General features: G+C 44.4%; 1 protein-coding gene across 6 annotated transcripts in view; it reads right to left on the bottom strand.

Annotated features, from left to right (window-relative positions):
* Positions 1–8,091, bottom strand: part of GYG1 (glycogenin 1) — a 34,068-nt gene extending 25,977 nt beyond the window's left edge. For 2 of the 6 annotated variants that reach the window (XM_038571168.1, XM_038571170.1), the window contains exons 1-4: positions 6,135–6,168; positions 4,664–4,799; positions 2,489–2,663; positions 2,039–2,201 (exon numbers count right to left, since the gene is read on the bottom strand). In XM_038571168.1, coding sequence (XP_038427096.1) covers positions 2,039–2,201; positions 2,489–2,663; positions 4,664–4,799; positions 6,135–6,153 — 493 coding nt within the window. In that variant the 5' untranslated portion in view covers positions 6,154–6,168. Of the gene's footprint in view, positions 1–2,038; positions 2,202–2,488; positions 2,664–4,663; positions 4,800–6,134; positions 6,169–7,524; positions 7,626–8,016 lie in introns of those variants that run through there. The other 4 variants (XM_038571169.1, XM_038571171.1, XM_038571173.1 and 1 more) reach the window with 4 other exon arrangements.
* Between the last annotated feature and the right edge of the window lie 9,450 nt (positions 8,092–17,541).

Here is a 17,541-nt window from a genome sequence, read left to right as displayed (position 1 = left end):
TTTACGCTATTACGAATCATTTGGATTTCAGGTTGCTGGAGCTACTTTAGAATGTGAATTGTTTACTGGAGTTGAGAATTTATACTGAATTTCTGGCAGATTACACTACTTCCTCCAAATTTGATCAGAGGAGATGAAGAAAGCTCTTCACCTGACGGGAAGGCTTAGACAAAGAGTGGACTTCTGCTAAAAATACTCTCACCTTCCTTTTATGCAAAGTAGAAGAAATAAGGAGTATGTGTTTTGAACTCAAGTACTAATAGGTCTTTCATTTTTTAGCAGCTCCATAGAATAAGCCAGTGAAGTGAAGAAGTTGTATTTGGCCCTGACCACAGTGATCACTCAACACATTTCTTACTTAAGGGTGCTTAAACTAAGACTGCACCTCTTATCAGATGTCACCATTCATTTTGGTGAAGATATCCCTGCTCACTGTTTTAGAGCATATAGTGTCTTGGCACAGAGCAAAGTTTCTCCACCTTGGCACTACTGACAACTGGGGCCTGCTAATCCTTTGCTGTGAGGCCTGTCCCGTGCACCACAGGATGTTCAGTGGCATCCTGGCCTCTATTCACTAGATCCCAGTGGCACCCTTCTTCTCAGTTGTGACAATCCCACAGGTCTCCAGATGTTTCCAAATGTCCCCTAGGAAGCCAAATCAGCCCCACGCTGAGAGGGCTTGATGAAGAGTATAAACTAGCCAAATAGGGACTCAAGATGGAAACTTAAACTTTCTTATTCTTTTTAATGACATTTCAGTAGCTGCATATCACATGTTCTCTGTCAAGGGACCAAACAATTTGTTTTCCTGTGAATAGCAACAACAAAAATCCCAATTTCAGATTTAGGTAGAACTTGTTTTAACTTCAACAATTTGATAAGCTTTTAATCTTTTAGTTTAAAACGTTTAAATGTGAGATTTTGATTTTTAACTTTATAACTAGTTAATGGAAATGAATCTTCATATCTATACTGAAGGCCAAACCTTATTTTATCTGAGGAAAGTCATTTATGCTAATTTCAAAAGATCTACTCCCTGCAATCTCAGATTTGCTCTTGGGGGGGCGGGGGAGGGAGAGGATTCCTGGTGCCAAGCAGCTGCTTCCAAGCTCAGAGCTCTCTGCCACAACGTCAAGTATCTGCTAGTTAAGACACTGGCTGCTTCTTAGAGCGGATCCTTCTCTGATATAATTGGCTTTCTTCTTTATTCAAAAGATCCACCAGAATTTTAGAAAGAGCTGCTTTTGCACATTAACTAGTAGTTTTGTCTTGGGATAGTTTGTTGTTGTTTAAAAAAATGGATTATTTATTATTTCAGAGACTGGCCTGAAACAGAAACATACCTCCTATTTCATCTGATCAAATTTCTCCAAAGGATGTGGGTCCCTAAATCCACAAATAGTTAGAAACTTTCTATAAATACATGTAGCTACAGATGCACTTATAAATTATAGAAAATGGATGCTGACTTTGCCAACGTCCTACTCTTTGGCCTTGCAAATGCCACTCTGATGTGCGGCCTTATAGGGAATGAGAATTTGGAGACAGAGATTAATCATTTAACTTCCTGTCTTGCTTTTTAAATGCTTCCCAGGAGAATTAGAGCCAAATTATCAGGTTTATTCCTCCAATTTCTATGGGGAAAATGGTTGGTCCTCCTGTTAGCTGTTGCGGTTAAGTTTACTTTAGTTTAAAGACAGATGTTAACATTTTTGATCTGTTTAATGTCTTTCAATTCTTGAATAGTCACAGTTCGTTTATCATACTCTAATTTAGACACAAGAAAGCCAGCTAAAGGCAGGTGTGTAAAACTGCCTCTCTGAGCTTAGGTTAATCTTATGCACTTATAAAAGAAAAATGCATATGCACACACAGACACACAACAGTCTTTTCAACAAGAGCACAAATGAAAATGTGTGCTACATCTCATGCATTGCTGTCTTCCAGGCACAAGGAATCAAAGCAACTAGATCCCTGAGAAGAGCAACCCCTAGAAGTTACTAACGGCTTATCGCATACAAAGAGAACAGATACCTACCATCAAAACTGCCTTGCTCAGAAGCAAGGTGCAATAGCTGATTGTACGTTTCAACTGAAGGCTGATAAACAAAGACTCCAGAATTGAAGCAGTCAGGCCACCCTGGGTCTGGTGCCGCCGACAATTCTTCTCTCTCAAAAAGATCATCAATATTTGCTAGGACCTAATTCAAAGGGGGGAGGGGTGGGAGGGAAAGCATTACAGGAATGTTCTGCCCCATAAATATAAGTTCTCCCTACATTATCCAACACAAAAGATGCAATCTGCTGCTTTTCTTAACCATTCAAGTGACAGCTGTAAGGTAGCCTGGGTTTACTCTCCCTCATCACCTGATGCTTTTAATGACTGGTTTTATCTGAACTTCACTGTCAAGCCTTGAGAGCATTCCTCAAATGCCTAACTGGTCTCAGTTACTATATACATCCTGTCAGTCATCAAAGCCACACTCACCAGAGTATCTGCATCCATGAACACACATTTTGAATACTGCGTAAGTGACCAGCAATGCAGTTTAGTCAACGTGACGCCCAACTCAGGCCTCTTCATTAAGGTTAGATGAGCAGAATCGCCACTGTCCAAGACGTCTACTGTGATGACTTCATCAAAGACTGTCTCTAAAACTTTTCTGACAAAATAAAACCCAGAAAACAGCACTTAGTATCTTTTCAGATAAGTAACAAGTAACCCATCTAATGTAAAATTGAACTACTAGCCTACCCATCAATTACTAAAGCAATCTGTTATTTTGATATAGCACAATCTCTTAAATAGGTGGTCTTAATTTACTTCAGGCCAAACTGTAGTAATTTGCATGTGCAGCTAACTTCACTACAATAATAAAAATTGCTCTGGTGAAGATGAAGTACTTGTCTTAAACATTATTATAGCAAAAGGTTCTTAATTCTTATTGGATCACTGAATACCACGCAAATTATAGAAACTGCCTATCAAGATATGACTCCCATTTGGAAAGAGCACATCTTTACAACAGCCTACGTATTTAACAGTGATATCTCATTAGAACGGATTCTTGCGGGCCACTGCATGTTTTTACAAATGATGCTTAAGTGCATATCATACCTGCAATGAAGCCTAAAACTAGCCATTTTTGCTAAAGCAGTTGACAGAGAACACTGCATCCCAAAAGGAGTTAAAGGACTCAGTTATTTGGGTGCCAATTTTTAGAACAGAATATAACCAACACTTACTTACAGTATGCTTAGCACTTTGACATAATAAGGGACTCACTTTGGTTTGTGAGGTACAACACTTTTCTGGGCCCCAAATTAACTCAAGATTTATTTTAGGAAGCAATCTTGAGGTGGGTTAAGTGGGGGAAGACTTAGGTAAAACCGTAAGTTCAGCACAGGGGAACAGAAATGATTAACAGGTCATCGCTGAAAGTTTATAACAGTCTGAGACATGTAGAACAAAACTCGTAATGTACTGTCTCCAAGCTGTGGAAAAATACGTTCCAATTCACGCAGTAAACTTGGTATTTTTGAAAATAAATGGTCAGCGGTGCCATTTACCACAGTAAAGGGGGATCGAAGACTTACATCTGTCTTCTTACACGCATCCTCACTAAAGAGACTACAAATTAGGATGTACACATTAGGAAGCATTAGCATTTTCCCAAATGGCCCTTTAGAAATAAGGTTATTAGTGTGTGAAAAACATCTATCTCTCATTATATAAAGCAACCTTTTCAGAGGTCCTTGGCATGTGGTATAGTTCTTGTCAAAAGTCACAAAAAGGGGGATCCCTGGGTGGCGCAGCGGTTTAGCGCCTGCCTTTGGCCCAGGGCGCGATCCTGGAGACCCAGGATCGAATCCCACGTCAGGCTGCTGGTGCATGGAGCCTGCTTCTCCCTCTGCCTATGTCTCTGCCTCTCTCTCTCTCTCTCTCTGTGTGACTATCATTAAAAAAAAAAAAAAAAAAAAAGTCACAAAAAGGGTATTTTCAATTTCTAAAAGGGCTAGGAAAACAAAAATAGACACCATACAGAGCTGCTAGTGTGCCCACATGTTTTTGTAGTATTAGGATCTAGGTAGTTCAGTCCAATACTTCAAAGTTTCATACCAACAAATCAAAGTGAACTAACCCAATCAACAAGCAGTTTGTGTCCTCCAATTCCCACCCCTGGGGTGCTCTCCTAGCACAATCCCTAGTTCAGAAAGCCCTGGCAAACATTCTAGTCTATTAAATGATAGACAAACATCTTTGGGTTACAAATGCCTATGGACACTAGAGAAAACTGCCTTTTTTTTTTTTTTTTTCCCCAGTCACCTGAGCTTTCCCTGGGTGAAAACAGGAAACAAAGCAGCCCCTGTGGCATTCTGGGAAAGGAATGCAAGTGAAGTGTGACCACCTAAAAGGAATGCCTGGACTAAAACATTCACTCGGGTCATCCTAGAGGACTTGCTTACAGAAGAGTCCTTCTCCCACCGGAACCAGTAAGAGTATGGGTCAGAACAGCAGCTCCCAGGAAGGAGCTCAGCAATTCTGATCTTTCTCCACCTAGTGTTCAACCCCTGGAAAGGCTATGGCCTCAGTGCCCAGGGATGCCAGAAATGGGAGGCGGAGGGCAGAGTCGCACCCACAGACCAGCAGTGAGATCCTCACCTCATGGAGTCTGAGACCTGCGGGGTGGCAAGCACGGCCAGCTTCCTGGTGGTCCTGTGCTGTTTCAGAGACGAGCCCAGGACCAAGGCTCCTTTGGCGTAGGCATCGTTTGTGGTCAGTGTCACAAAGGCCTGATCTTAATACAAAGACAAAGAGAAAAACCACACTGATTATAATATCCTACCTGGGAAAAGCTACCCCAGGACCCTTTGCAACCACTAATTTGGCAAAATCAGCCTCTCTGAGATCAACTTGCTCTGTTAATTAAGGAGCAGCCTCTTTGGAAGTGGGGGGGAAGAACCCAAGCGCCCACTTTAAAAATGATTCACGACCATTCTTTAGCAGAAACATCCTTGGCAATCTCCGACAGACTGATTAAGCTATAAAAATGAAATCCAATTTAGAGCCCAAACACGCAAAATTCTCAGACTAAATAGTAGCTTAACACCAGAAGGTGAACCTTGGGCAATTAACAGGTGGTAATGAAGAAATCAAGAGGTCCATTTTCTGTTTCCTACAAGTATTTTCAGCCAACCACAAATCTCACTAATGACCTCAAATGAGAGCATCTGAAAGCAGAGGCCACAGTCTTCATTCTGATGCTTAAGCTTCTGCCAAGCCTCAGGCTTTATATAGTGTTTCCTCAACCTGGAGTAAAGCCCCCCCGACCCCCAAACGCCGCGGCCGCCGCCATACCAACAGTCACTGCTCAAACATCACCTCGACAGAGGCCTTCCCTCCTTAGTGCTTTTATCTAAACAGCAGCTAGTGTTAATTGCATTTAGGGACCACCTCAAAAGCACTAACAAATCTGCCTTTTTCTTGGAGAGGCACACAGCACGCCCCACCCTGTACCATGGGATCCCCCAACACACACACACACACACACACACACAAAACCACTCAGTTGCCAGAAGGGAAGGCAAACACATGAACTGTTCTTCCTACTGAACAAGACTCACCCTCCCAAGACCACCAACCCGGCCTTTGGGATTTCTCCAGGTCTTCCCTGGAAGGAGTCTGAGGTATGCTCTATCTCTGGGGGGATTTTAACAAGTTAGTGGGCATCCAAATGTACAGGATACTTAGGATCAAACACTGGCAGGGGTCACTTGGGGGCACTGTTGCCCAACCAAGGAGTTGGGACATTTTGTCATAAAGTAATGCTCTCCATTATTTTCCGGCTGTGAAAGCTGGAGACAGAATAAATTCCTCTGATAAGCCAGAGAAAGTTGCAGGCTGTCAAGGGGGCTAACACGGGGCCCAGACTCAGACCAGAGGGCATCTTCACCCCCCGCCCCCGACTCTCTTCCTGTAAAGGCTCGCTATTGAGCGTTGAAACAGTGCTGTTCCCCACTCCTCAAAGGCCACTGGCTTCCCAGCTAGTCACATTGTAGGGTAGCTCAAAACAGTGACATCTGTCACTTGACATGCCCATCAACGTCTGCCTTGACTTGTTCCTTCAACCCACCATGAGAAGATGGCAACATTTCAGCCAGTCTGCCCCAGGAGCCTTTAATCTGGGGGGATAACATGCCTAATGTGTCACTTGACCAACAGTGGTCCAGATTCCAGGGCAACCTGGAGAGAAGTTGAACAAGGGATTTAAATAGGACTCGGTGATTTCAGGAAGCAAGGATGGGGATGCTGTGCACGGTGAGGCAGGGCGCAGGCTTAGGGCCACAGGCTGCAAGCCCCGGCGCACCTTACAAGCCAGGGAAAGACCTGGGGCCGCTGGCAAAGGGAACCGCGCCGGCCCCGCAGTGTCTAGTCGCGCTCTCAGCCCCACCACAGCGGAGGGACCGCCCGGGGCCGCGGCTGCAGCGCCCCCCGCAACGAGTGAGCGGCCGCGCGCCCACCGCGGGGGCCGCTCCGGGGCGCTCGCCGGGCTCCAGCTGGCCGCAGCCCCGCCCCGGGGCCTAAAAATAGGCTCCGCGCGGCCGCCAGCGAGCGCCCCGGCGGGCGGCCCCGGGGCCCGGCCTGCGCCCCTCCAGGTGCCCCCGCCCGCGCCCCTCCGGGTGCCCCTGCGCCCACCCCCAGGTGCCCCCGCGCCGCGCTCCGGGGCCCGGGCCCGGCACCCCAGGGAACCGGCTCCCCGTACCCCCTCGCCTGCGCGCCCCTCCAGGGGTCCCTGCGCCCCCCCAGGTGCCTGCGCCCCTCCAGGGGTCCCTGCGCCCCCCCAGGTGCCCGCGCCCCTCCAGGTGCCCCTGCGCCCCCCCCAGGTGCCTGCGCCCCCCCCAGGTGCCCGCGCCCCTCCAGGTGCCCCTGCGCCCCCCCCCAGGTGCCTGCGCCCCTCCAGGGGTCCCTGCGCCCCCCCAGGTGCCCGCGCCCCTCCAGGTGCCCCTGCGCCCCCCCCCCAGGTGCCTGCGCCCCCCCAGGTGCCCGCGCCCCTCCAGGTGCCCCTGCGCCCCCCCCCAGGTGCCTGCGCCCCTCCAGGGGTCCCTGCGCCACCCCCAGGTTCCCGCGCCCCTCCAGGTGCCCCTGCGCCCCCCCCAGGTGCCCCCGCGCCGCGCTCCGGGGCCCGGGCCGGGCGCCCCCGGGAACCTGCTCCCCGCCGCTCCCCCCCGCCCCCCCGGCCGCGCCGCCGCTGCTCCGCCCGCCCCCCCGCCCTTCCCGGCGGCGGAGACGGAAGCGGGCGCGGGGCCCCGGCAGGCGGCCCAGGCCCCGCCAGCTGCCCGCCCGGCCCCGGCTGTCGCAGGGCGCCCACGCCCGACCGCAGCCAGCCTGCAACTTCGCGGCGGTCCCCGGCCGGCCGGGAACTCCGGGGGTGCGCGGCGCGGCGGGGCGGGGCGGGGCGGGGGCCCGGGCGAGGTCCCGGGGGCTGCGGGGCGGGGGCCCCGGGGAGGGATCCCCGCGCGTACCTGTCATGGTGCCGCCGGGGCCGCCGCAGCCGCAGTCGGGGCCGGGAGGAGCGCGGCGGGGGGAGCGCGGCGGGAGGAGCGCGGCGGGAGGAGCGCGGAGGGAGCAGCGCGGCGGGAGCCCAGCGCCGGCCCCGAGCGCTCTTATAGCGGCCGTCACGTGGCCGCGCACGCTCCCGGCGCCCGCCCGCACCCTCCCCGCCCCCAGCCCGCGCCCGGCTCGCGTCCCGCCCCCGGGGGCACCTGCCGGGACCTCGCGCCTCCGCATCCTCCCTCACGGGGGGGGGGGGGGACCGCGGCAGCAGCTGGACAAACTCCCGAAGGAGCCGCGGGGTCGAGGACCCGGAAAGCAAAACCCACCAGACCCCACTCCGCGGAGCTTTCGCTTGAACTGTTTGGAACAAAGTGTACATTTCACTCATTTCGCATCAGCCTCTGGAAACCTCTTATTTATTATTATACTTTTTTTATATCCACAGTGGTCTCGTGGCTTACCAAAAAAATGCAAAGACTCTTCGCTATGTAATTTCGATCCTTGCAGCCCTCTGCGTCCATTGGTGTCCCATCCACTCCTTCCACCAACTCGGTGAAGTGGGTGTTATATCCTCTTCCTTTCACAGATAAACTGAATTACAGAAGGGTTGAATGACTTGCCTAGGGTCCTGTCATGAAGTGGAGAAGGGAGGCATTTCGGTTTAGGGAACTGATCTTCCTACCAGGAAGGCCATGACATCTCTGGGACCTTGGTGCCCTAATACGGTTAGCAAATTATGGTAACTGTGGTTGGGTAATGTAGCTGTTTAGGTTAATCCGTTTCACAAATCATGAAAAGGTGAATTTGTCGTTTTGCTAGGAAGTTGAGAAATAGCTCTTTATTGTGCTCACACCCTCCTCCTCTCCCCATCCCCTCCACCCAGCCCAAATATACCAGGAAAGGAACAGGTAATACAATTCTCTGCCAACAACAGCTGCTCAGTGAATGCTGAATGGAAGCCAAATAGGAATTTGACAACATCAGCTCAAAAAGTGAAATAGATGCATAAGAATAGGTGTTTTATGGCAAAGGCCTATTGCTTTATTCTTAAACCAATTATCTCAGTTTCCTCAAGTGTAGGCCTGAACTTCCTACATTATAATTGCTTAGGGCACTTATTACAATGCTAATTTTTGGTCCGAAGTCCAGACCTCCTGCACCAAAATCTTAAGGGTCCAACCCAAGAATCAGCATCTTAATTATCATCCTCCAGGAAACTCTCTTCATTCCTTCCCTTTCTCCCTACCCCACCATGGCTTGGAGACCACTGATTGGCTTGGAAAGACCTCCTGGTTACTTGCTTTTATAAACACTTCCTTTGTAGCAGGTGGAAATGTGGTGGCAAGGGTACGGTGGAGGAGTTTTCACATATTTGAACCCTGTGGGTTTCGAAGAGTTGACTTTTTTTTTTTTTTTTTTAGATTTTATTTATTTATTCATGAGAGACACAGAGACATATGCAGAGGGACAAGCAGGTTCCCCCCGGGGAGCTTGATGTGGGACTTGACCCCAGGACCCTGAGATCATGCCCTGAGCCAAAGGCAGATGCTCAACCACTGAGCCACCCAGGCGCCCCAAAAGTTGACACTCTTTCAGAAATATGTAGGCTGGGCAGCCCCAGTGGCCCAGCGGTTTAGTGCGGCCTTCAGCCCGGGGTGTGATCCAGGAGACCCAGGATCGAGTCCCACGTCAGGCTCTCTGCCTGGAGCCTGCTTCTCTCTCTTTATTGTGCTCACACCCTCCTCCTCTCCCCATCCCCTCCACCCAGCCCAAATATACCTCTCTCTCTCTCTCTCTCTGTCATGAATAAATAAATAAATAAATAAATAAATAAATCTATCTTAAAAAAAAAAAAGAAATATGTAGGCTGTGCTTGATTTGTACCTACCTGAAAAAAGGAAAACAGTGGTGCTCCAGGTCTAAATGGCTTCTTTCCATACTGGTAAGTGGACCTGAAAGAGTCAAGTATCCATCTTTCACTCAGAAACCCTCCTGCCTTTGGTGATCCTTTTACCACCTGCTGCTTGACGGCAAAGTTCCCCGGGCTGGGCTTTCACAAAAGGGCAAATCCAGGAGGAAGATCTGGGAACAACTAGAACAGTAGGGAAAATTTCCTTAGGACCAAGTGCCTCTCTGCTCCATCCTCCAAAATGTCTAAGTAAGAGCGGTCACCACAGCCTTCTTTCCTGTGTTTTGTGCACATTTACAGTAAGAGAACGTTTATAGCTTTCACCGCCTTAAATCAAAGAGGGACATTTTGAGGTTGCTATAATGTCTCAATCGAGATTACTAATAGTGAACCACTGCCCAGTTTTCCCGGAACTGTTTTACACTGAGTTTCGGTTAGGTATGAGAGCAAGTCCTCTCAAACTTTAATGGGCGCACAAATTGTCTGGAGATCTTGTTAAAATGCAGGTTCTGACTCAGTAGTTTGGAGTGTATCACCCTGGTGATGTCTGGGTTGTGGACCAATTTTGCATAGCAAGGTGTTTGAACATTCTGGATTGTAAGGATTTAGAGGCAGTGGGTAACCTTACAATGTTGTGGGACAGACATTTGAGAATTTAATTTGTTAACTTTTTTCCCACTGAAATTTCTGTAGCTGAATATCTAAATCCTAAGAGAAAGATTTAAATAAGTCTAAAAAGAAAAGCTACATGGGTACTACTAACTATTAGCATAACTATTAACCATTTAAACCTATGCTAAATGTGTATATTTAGCATGGTTGGTCCAAAATTCATTTTTAGTTGGCTTTGGAATGCATTATGTAATTTTTTTGGCAGGATACTTACTTTCTTAATTATGTTTTGTTTAAGATAATGCTGAAATCAGTTTGCGTTCCCTTGAGCACACACACTAATTGATGGTGAGAGCAACTGACCTAGAAATATATTCCAGAGCAGAGGGCAACCTGCTGACCTAAGATACAAACGGTTCCCATGGACAGTCCATGAAATAGATATACCACATCTGGCCAGACATAACTACTTAGTGTTTTGCCCTTAATTGGTAACACACAAAGTCTGTACCTGGAATTGCTGCCAGTGATCACATCCCTGTCCAATTCCAAATGAAAGCTTATTCAGGAAATATTATCCTAGGAGGCCCCAAGTTGTTCATTCTTCACTTGAAAGCTGGAGTCTCAAACGCCACAAGTAGCAAGGGCCTGTTGACTGGTTACAATGCCTTAAAAAAAAAAAAAAAAAAAACAATTTTTTATTAAGATATAATTCACATACCATAAAACTCAGCCATTTAAAGCATATAATTAGGTTATTTTTAGTATATTCACAGAATTGTGCAAAGATCATCACAATTTAACTTTAGAACATTTTCATCGCTCAGAAAGAAAACCATACCCATAAGTGGTCACTCCTCATTCTCTCTTTCCCTCAGCCCTCAGCAACTACTAATCTTTCTGTCTCTATAGCTTTGTTTAGAAAGATTTGCCTGTACGTGGTCTTTCATAACTGGCTTCTTTCACTTACTACCATAATATTTTCATGGTTCTTCCATGTTGGGGCATGTGTCGGTGTTTTGCTCCCTTTTATTGCCAAATTATATTTTATTATATGGATATATGACATTTTTTTTTGTCGGATATATGACATTTTAATTATCCATTTCATGAATAAACATGTTGATGAACATTTGGGTAGTTTCCACTTTTTAGCTATTGTGGGTAATGCTGCTAAGAATATTTGTGTCCAAGTTTTTGCTTTGCTTGACACACATATATATGTTTTAAAACATATTTTATATAATCCCCTCCTGGATACATACCAACTGTAGGATTGCCGGATCATATGGTAACACTATGTTTAACACTTTAAGACGGCCAGACTGTTTTCCAAAGTGTCTGCATCATTTTGCATTCCCACTAGTATGAGAATTTCTTAGCCAATATTGTCTTTTATTATAGCCATCCTAATGGGCTTAGTGTAGCATCTCATTGTGGATTTGATTTGCATTTCCTTAATGACTTGTAATGTTGAGCATTTTTTCATGTGCTTATTGTCCATTTGCATATCTTCTTTGGATAAAGTCTATTAAAAAACTTTACCCATTTTTAGATTGAGTTGATTTTTTGTTATTGAGTTATAAGTTCTTTATATATTCTGGATACAAGCCCTTATTAGATTTATATTGTATGGTTTCTGATTTTTATTTTTTTATTAAAAAATTATTTATTTACTTGACAGAGAAAGCACAAGTAGATGGGGTGGCAGGCAGAGGAAGTGGGAGAAGCAGATTCCCCTCTGAGCAGGGAGCCCACGTTGGGGTTGGATCCCAGGACCCTGAGATCATCGTCTGAGCTGAAGGCAGACACTTAACTGATTGAGCCATGCAGGCATCCCTGATTTTGGCTTTTTACTTTCTTGATAGTATTTTTTGTAGCATAAAAGTTTAAAATTTCTACATAGTCCAGTTTATTTATTTTTCTTTTTTGCTTGTGCTTTTGGTATCATGTCTAGGAAACCTGCCCGATGAGGGACTCGATCCCAGAACTCCAGGATCACGCCTGGAGTTAAAGGCAGAAGCTCAACCACTGAGCCATCCAGGCGTCCCCCAGCACCATTTATTGAAAAGACTATTGTTTCTCCATTGAAATGTCTTGGATACTTAGCTTTTTCTTTATCTTATAGGCATTTTGAATCTTTTATCAGTACATGCTTCCCCCTTTTTTGGTACACTTAGAAACTTATGGCAAAATTTGTAGCTGCTTCTGGTCATTATTTAGCCTATCCATCTTGCATTTACTTGTGCTTTAATTTTTTTCCTCACTATTACGCTTGCTTTATTTATGAAGTTGCATGAGATCCTTTGGAAGTGGAGGAGGCATGTGGAATTAATTAGTAAATAATTAAATGATCAGAGGTTTCTAGAGGGAGTAGAGCACAGAAAAGGAAATTTCAGCTCAATTTGGGTGGCTCTGGAGGCTTTTGTAGTGGTTTGTCAGTAAAATGAAGATCCCATAAATTAGAGAGTCAGGGTTATGGATTCAGACATGGGAATAACCTTCTGTAATTAGTTTAAGATTAGTTAAAAAGACAAGTAATTGCTTTATCTTTCAATCTTACTTTTATTATTTATTCTACCAGTAACACGGTAACAACATGATAGTGGTCAAAAACCAGAAATAAGGTTGTCTAGGATCTCTAACCCTGAACATTTCGAACATGTATTACTTTTCAAACTTTAGTTATTATATTTGTTATCTTTTAGTTTGTGGGTTAAGTCATTTAAATTAGTGAGTTATAAGACTAAAAATTAAGAGAATCTCTTTGGCAATTATCTTTTCTTTAATCTCAGACAATATAGTAAAGTTTATATACGATGAAATTTACCTTTAAAAGCAAAGAATTCAATGAACTTTGACATAATATATACTATCATATAACCATCAACACAATTACCCCCTTCAAATTTCCCTCAAGTGCCTTGCAGTTAATCCCATTCCCCTACCCTGGTCCCTGGCAAACACAGCTCTGATTTCTGTCTATATAGATTTGCTTTTTGTAGAATTTCATACGAGTGCAATCATATAGTATGCAGTCTTTTGTATCTGGCTTCTTTTAGCATAAGGCTTTTGAAGTTCATTCACATAGTTGAGTATCAGTGGTTTATTCCTTTTTATTACTGAGTAGAATTTTTTTTGCATGCATATACTAACATGTATATATCCATCCACCAGCAGATGGACATTTGAGTTGCTTCTACTTTGGGTTTTATGAATAAAGCTGCCATGAATATTCAAGCGCTAGGAGCAGCATTACTGGATCGTGTAGTATGCTATGTTTACGTTTATTAGAGTGGCAGTTGACTTTCAAAGTTCATTGCGAAAACTGGATGAGATCACTAAGAATGGAAGTTATTGTTTTTATTTAAAATTGATTACGTCCTAAGATGATCCGATGTCCATTCGTAGTATGCTGAGAGAGAAGGGGACATAAGTTCCCACATATTACTGGAGATTGACTTTCCTTTAGCATGCCAATGCCATCTGCTTCTAACCATCCAGCATGTGTACACTCAGGGTCTCATTTGAGAAAGTTTAGAAAAGATCCCAAGATTCATTACAATTCAGAGTCTTAGTGACCTGTGGATTGCAGGCTTTCGCCTGAAGAGAGAACATCACTCTCATGAAACCTCTGGTCACAATATATATTATAGAAAGTTCTCTCTCTCATTCTCTCTCTCTTTTTTAGAGATTTCATTTATTTACTCATGAGAGACACACAGAAAGAGGCAGAGACATAGGCAGAAGGAGAAGCAGGCTCCCTCTGGGGAGCTGAGCCAAAGGCAGACGCTCAACCACTGAGCCACCCAGGCATCTCAGTACTCTCTTGTGGATTGTATCATTTGGTCCTCAAGACAGCCTATCAGGTCATCTAGCTGGATACATGATATTTTCACAAAGCCTCTGGGACTCTAGCAATAATTTTATTTTATTTTATTTTAAACATTCAACTTCCAGCTTAAACAGCAACAAAACTAAAGGCTGTCACAGATGTCCCTGCATAGCTCTGAGCCCTCTTACATTACCAAACTATCCTCACTCCCTCAGGATCACCACATTTTTTAGCTCAATCCCAGCCTTGAACCTCCAAAGGGAGTGAGAGGTTGAGGGATGGCTGTTGAACACAATGCTTGGAAACAAAAGTGTTTTTCTTTTTCTTTTTTTAAAAAGTTTTTATTTATTCATGAGAGACACGGAGAGGTAGAGACACAGGCAGAGGGAGAAGCAGGCTCCATGAGGGGAGCCCGATGTGGGACTCGATCCCGTACCCTGGGATCATGCCCTGAGAGGAAGGCAGATGCTCAACTGCTGAGCCACCCAGGTGACCCTTATTTTTCTTTTCCACCAGGTGCAAATGGCTTTCTTTGGTTCATGCAGAATTACTATCCCTGTATTAGAGATGATATAACCCAAACTCAGAGAAGTTAGAAAATTGCTCAAGGCCATTTGACTAGGGTGGCACGTCTGGGTCTTCTTCTCCTCCTCCTTCTTCTTCTGAATTAATTTATTTGACAGAGAGAGCACAAGCATGGGGAGCAGGAGAGGGAGAAGCAGGCTGTCCGCTGAGCAGGGAGCCTGATGCGGGGCTCCATCCCAGGACCCTGGGATCATGATCTGAGCCAAAGGCAGACACTGAACAATTGAGCCACCCAGGTGCCCCATGTCAGGGTCTTCTTAAACTGCACTGCCTCCCTGGAATTTAAGTGGGAATCAGAGCATTCCTCAGAATTTGGGACCTTTGAGACACTCACTGCCAATTCAGATAGTCAGTGTGTCAATAATTCCTCCCTATCTGCTTCTCCTTTTGATACAGAGAAGATGGAGGAATAAATGAGGCATTGGATTTGAAGAATCCCTAAGAAGAGAAAAAGGGGCAGAAGGTAGGAGATGGATGAACGTTGGAAGCAGCCTGAGAGAGGTTCCAGCCCACAAGCACAGAGAGAAGGAGTAAGAGCTCAAGTGAAGAAGAGCCAAGAAGGTTCCAAAGTCCTAAAGAAGCTGGTGTCAAAGGACATACAGCCCTTTACCCTTAGTAATTCCTAAGCAGCTTCTAGAATAGATCCCGTTGCTTACCCTCATTCCAGGGAGGGGGTCATTGGAACAAAGGCTTAATGATTTCTTGGAAAGTCCTAAACTCCTAAAATATCTTTACCTGTATGAAATTCCTTTTACAGAGGACAAAATATTCCACCTATAATTAGAGAAAAAAATAAATTCTGGTTACAGAAGAGGTATTTATTTTAAGAGCTAATTTTATGAGGCACAGCGAGGGATAGGTACTACATATATAATCGTATTTAATCTTTTTGACAGCCCTGTGCAGGAGGTATTATTAGCTCCATTTTGCACACAAAATGATGAAACTGAGAGGTTAAGAAACTGTTCACCTTCAATATGTGAATATCTCTTTTCTGAGGCAGTAGCTTCTGTGTCTGGGGGTATTTTTGTCATACATGAATACAGTTTGTGTGTACAGCTTTGCTTGAAATGATTACTGAAGATTTTTTAAAACAAACTTCTTTAAAAAAAAATCCAAAGTTTATTAAGATAAAGCAACATGTTTTCAGAAGATCCATTCATTGAGGTATCACTATTTTGCACACAGAGCAATTACAGTAAGTTATAATTCTTAGAACCATAATACCTAGTGCTTTTGTGGTCATTTATAAATTAAAGAGGTGTTTGTGTAGAAATAGAAATTTACTCAGTCCTGGTACTTAAATTTTTAAGGGGTATTTAAAGGTTTTTTCCCCCCAAATATGTATCTTAGGCATTTTTAAAAAGGCGAGAACAAGAGACATTTTTATCATTCTACACGAATCAATATAGCCTTTGAGCTTTAAAATATTTCCTCACTTCTGTTTTATGTTACGTGGCTTGTAAACATATGCTTCTGATTGCTTTCATTTTTACTTCTGATGATCTTGAAGTTCTTTAGTTTTGGACTTGTGTGTATATGTGTGTGTGTGTGTGTGATAACTAGATAAATCTTTGGTTCCCAAAATATTTCAGATTTTGTTCTGTTGGATGATTGAGATGATTTTTGATTTGGATTTAAACAGCTTTAAAAATGTATTAAAGGATCCACCACGTTAAATTTCATTGGCAAGTAGTTAGGAATTATCGTCTGCTAACATCTATATTCCAGAAACAGATTTTTAATCAAGGGCTGGTGGGTAAATTGAATCTGTGCATGCAGACTGACCTTGAGCTGAAGATTTTTCACTGTCAGTTTGCATCAGGAAAACCCCTTCTGCAGCCCAGGTCTTCCTTGAATACTACAGAGCTGAAAGCTGTTGCCAGAATTTGATACTGCACCATTCTATGCCAAACAGGGTGCTACGGCCCAAACAGTTTGGTCACGGTACATCATTGGGACGCACCCAGCTTCTGGCCTGGCCAAAACCTTGAGTGGTGATAGCATCTAACCTTGCTGGGCCTATCAAAAAAAAAACCAGCATGTGAACTCTTTGGCAGGTTCTGTTGGTGTCAGCTGAAGGCAGCCCTTTCTGGAGGCAAGTGGGTTCTCCCAAAGGAAAGAGAGGCAGAGCTGCCCTTCCACCTGCTAGAATCAAATTCAGAAAGTCTGTGACCACTGTCTGTGAATCTCATAAGGACACTTCTGTAAAAAAGGTCCTAACCACCCAAGGGACAAGCAGAAGAACAGTTATCAAACATATCAGTTACAACAATTTGACAGATCTCCTGGACAAATCGGTTCTAAAAGAAATAGCATTCATCCAGAAGAAGTGTTTGGATTTTTTTTTTTTTTTTTTGAGGTCAGTAGAAAAATTCCTTAAAGGTCCAGAAGGCCTGCAACTAGCAGTTCCCAAAGAACATGTTCAGCCAGTGAGGACAGCTGGGTGTTTCTAGCACGCCCACGACACAGTACCATATGTTCCCTGCCCACAAATCTTTGGAATTGGAGGCTTAAAAGTTAAGACCTTAAATGGTAAATAAATAATCAAGACTTATGGCTGATATTTAAGGTAAAATTTCAGTAAAAGAAAACATAGTGGAGGCTCATAGGTACCTACATTCTTTTAAGATTTGATTTTTCTCTTTTGGAGATTTTATCAGGTTTTGTTTATACTTTGGTTTCAAGAAGTTTGAAGCTTTGGTCCAAATTTTTAGGGCTAGACCATTGTGTGATGGTCTCCATTAAAAACAAATATGAAAAGAGTTAACTGTTTGAGGTAGTATTTCAATACTGAAATTTTTTTTAATGGACTATAAGAAAGGGATGGAATTGACCATTCTCATATATTTTAAATTATTTTATTTACTTTTTCAGATGAGTACTTTTTTTAATGGTTTAAAAATAAGTATAAAAAGCTCTATGGTGAAAAGTCTTCCTCTAACCCTTGTCCCATTCTTCACAGGTAACAATTTCATGCAAAAGAAAAATGAATATAGGGACGCCTGGGTGGCTCAGTGGTTGAGCCTCTGCCTTTGGCTTAGG

This window comes from Canis lupus, chromosome 23 (assembly GCF_011100685.1).
Source record: "Canis lupus familiaris isolate Mischka breed German Shepherd chromosome 23, alternate assembly UU_Cfam_GSD_1.0, whole genome shotgun sequence".
In the NCBI taxonomy this organism is placed as follows: Eukaryota; Metazoa; Chordata; class Mammalia; order Carnivora; family Canidae; genus Canis; species Canis lupus.
Note: the sequence above shows the minus strand (reverse complement) of the source record. Positions and strands in the feature narration are given on the sequence as shown.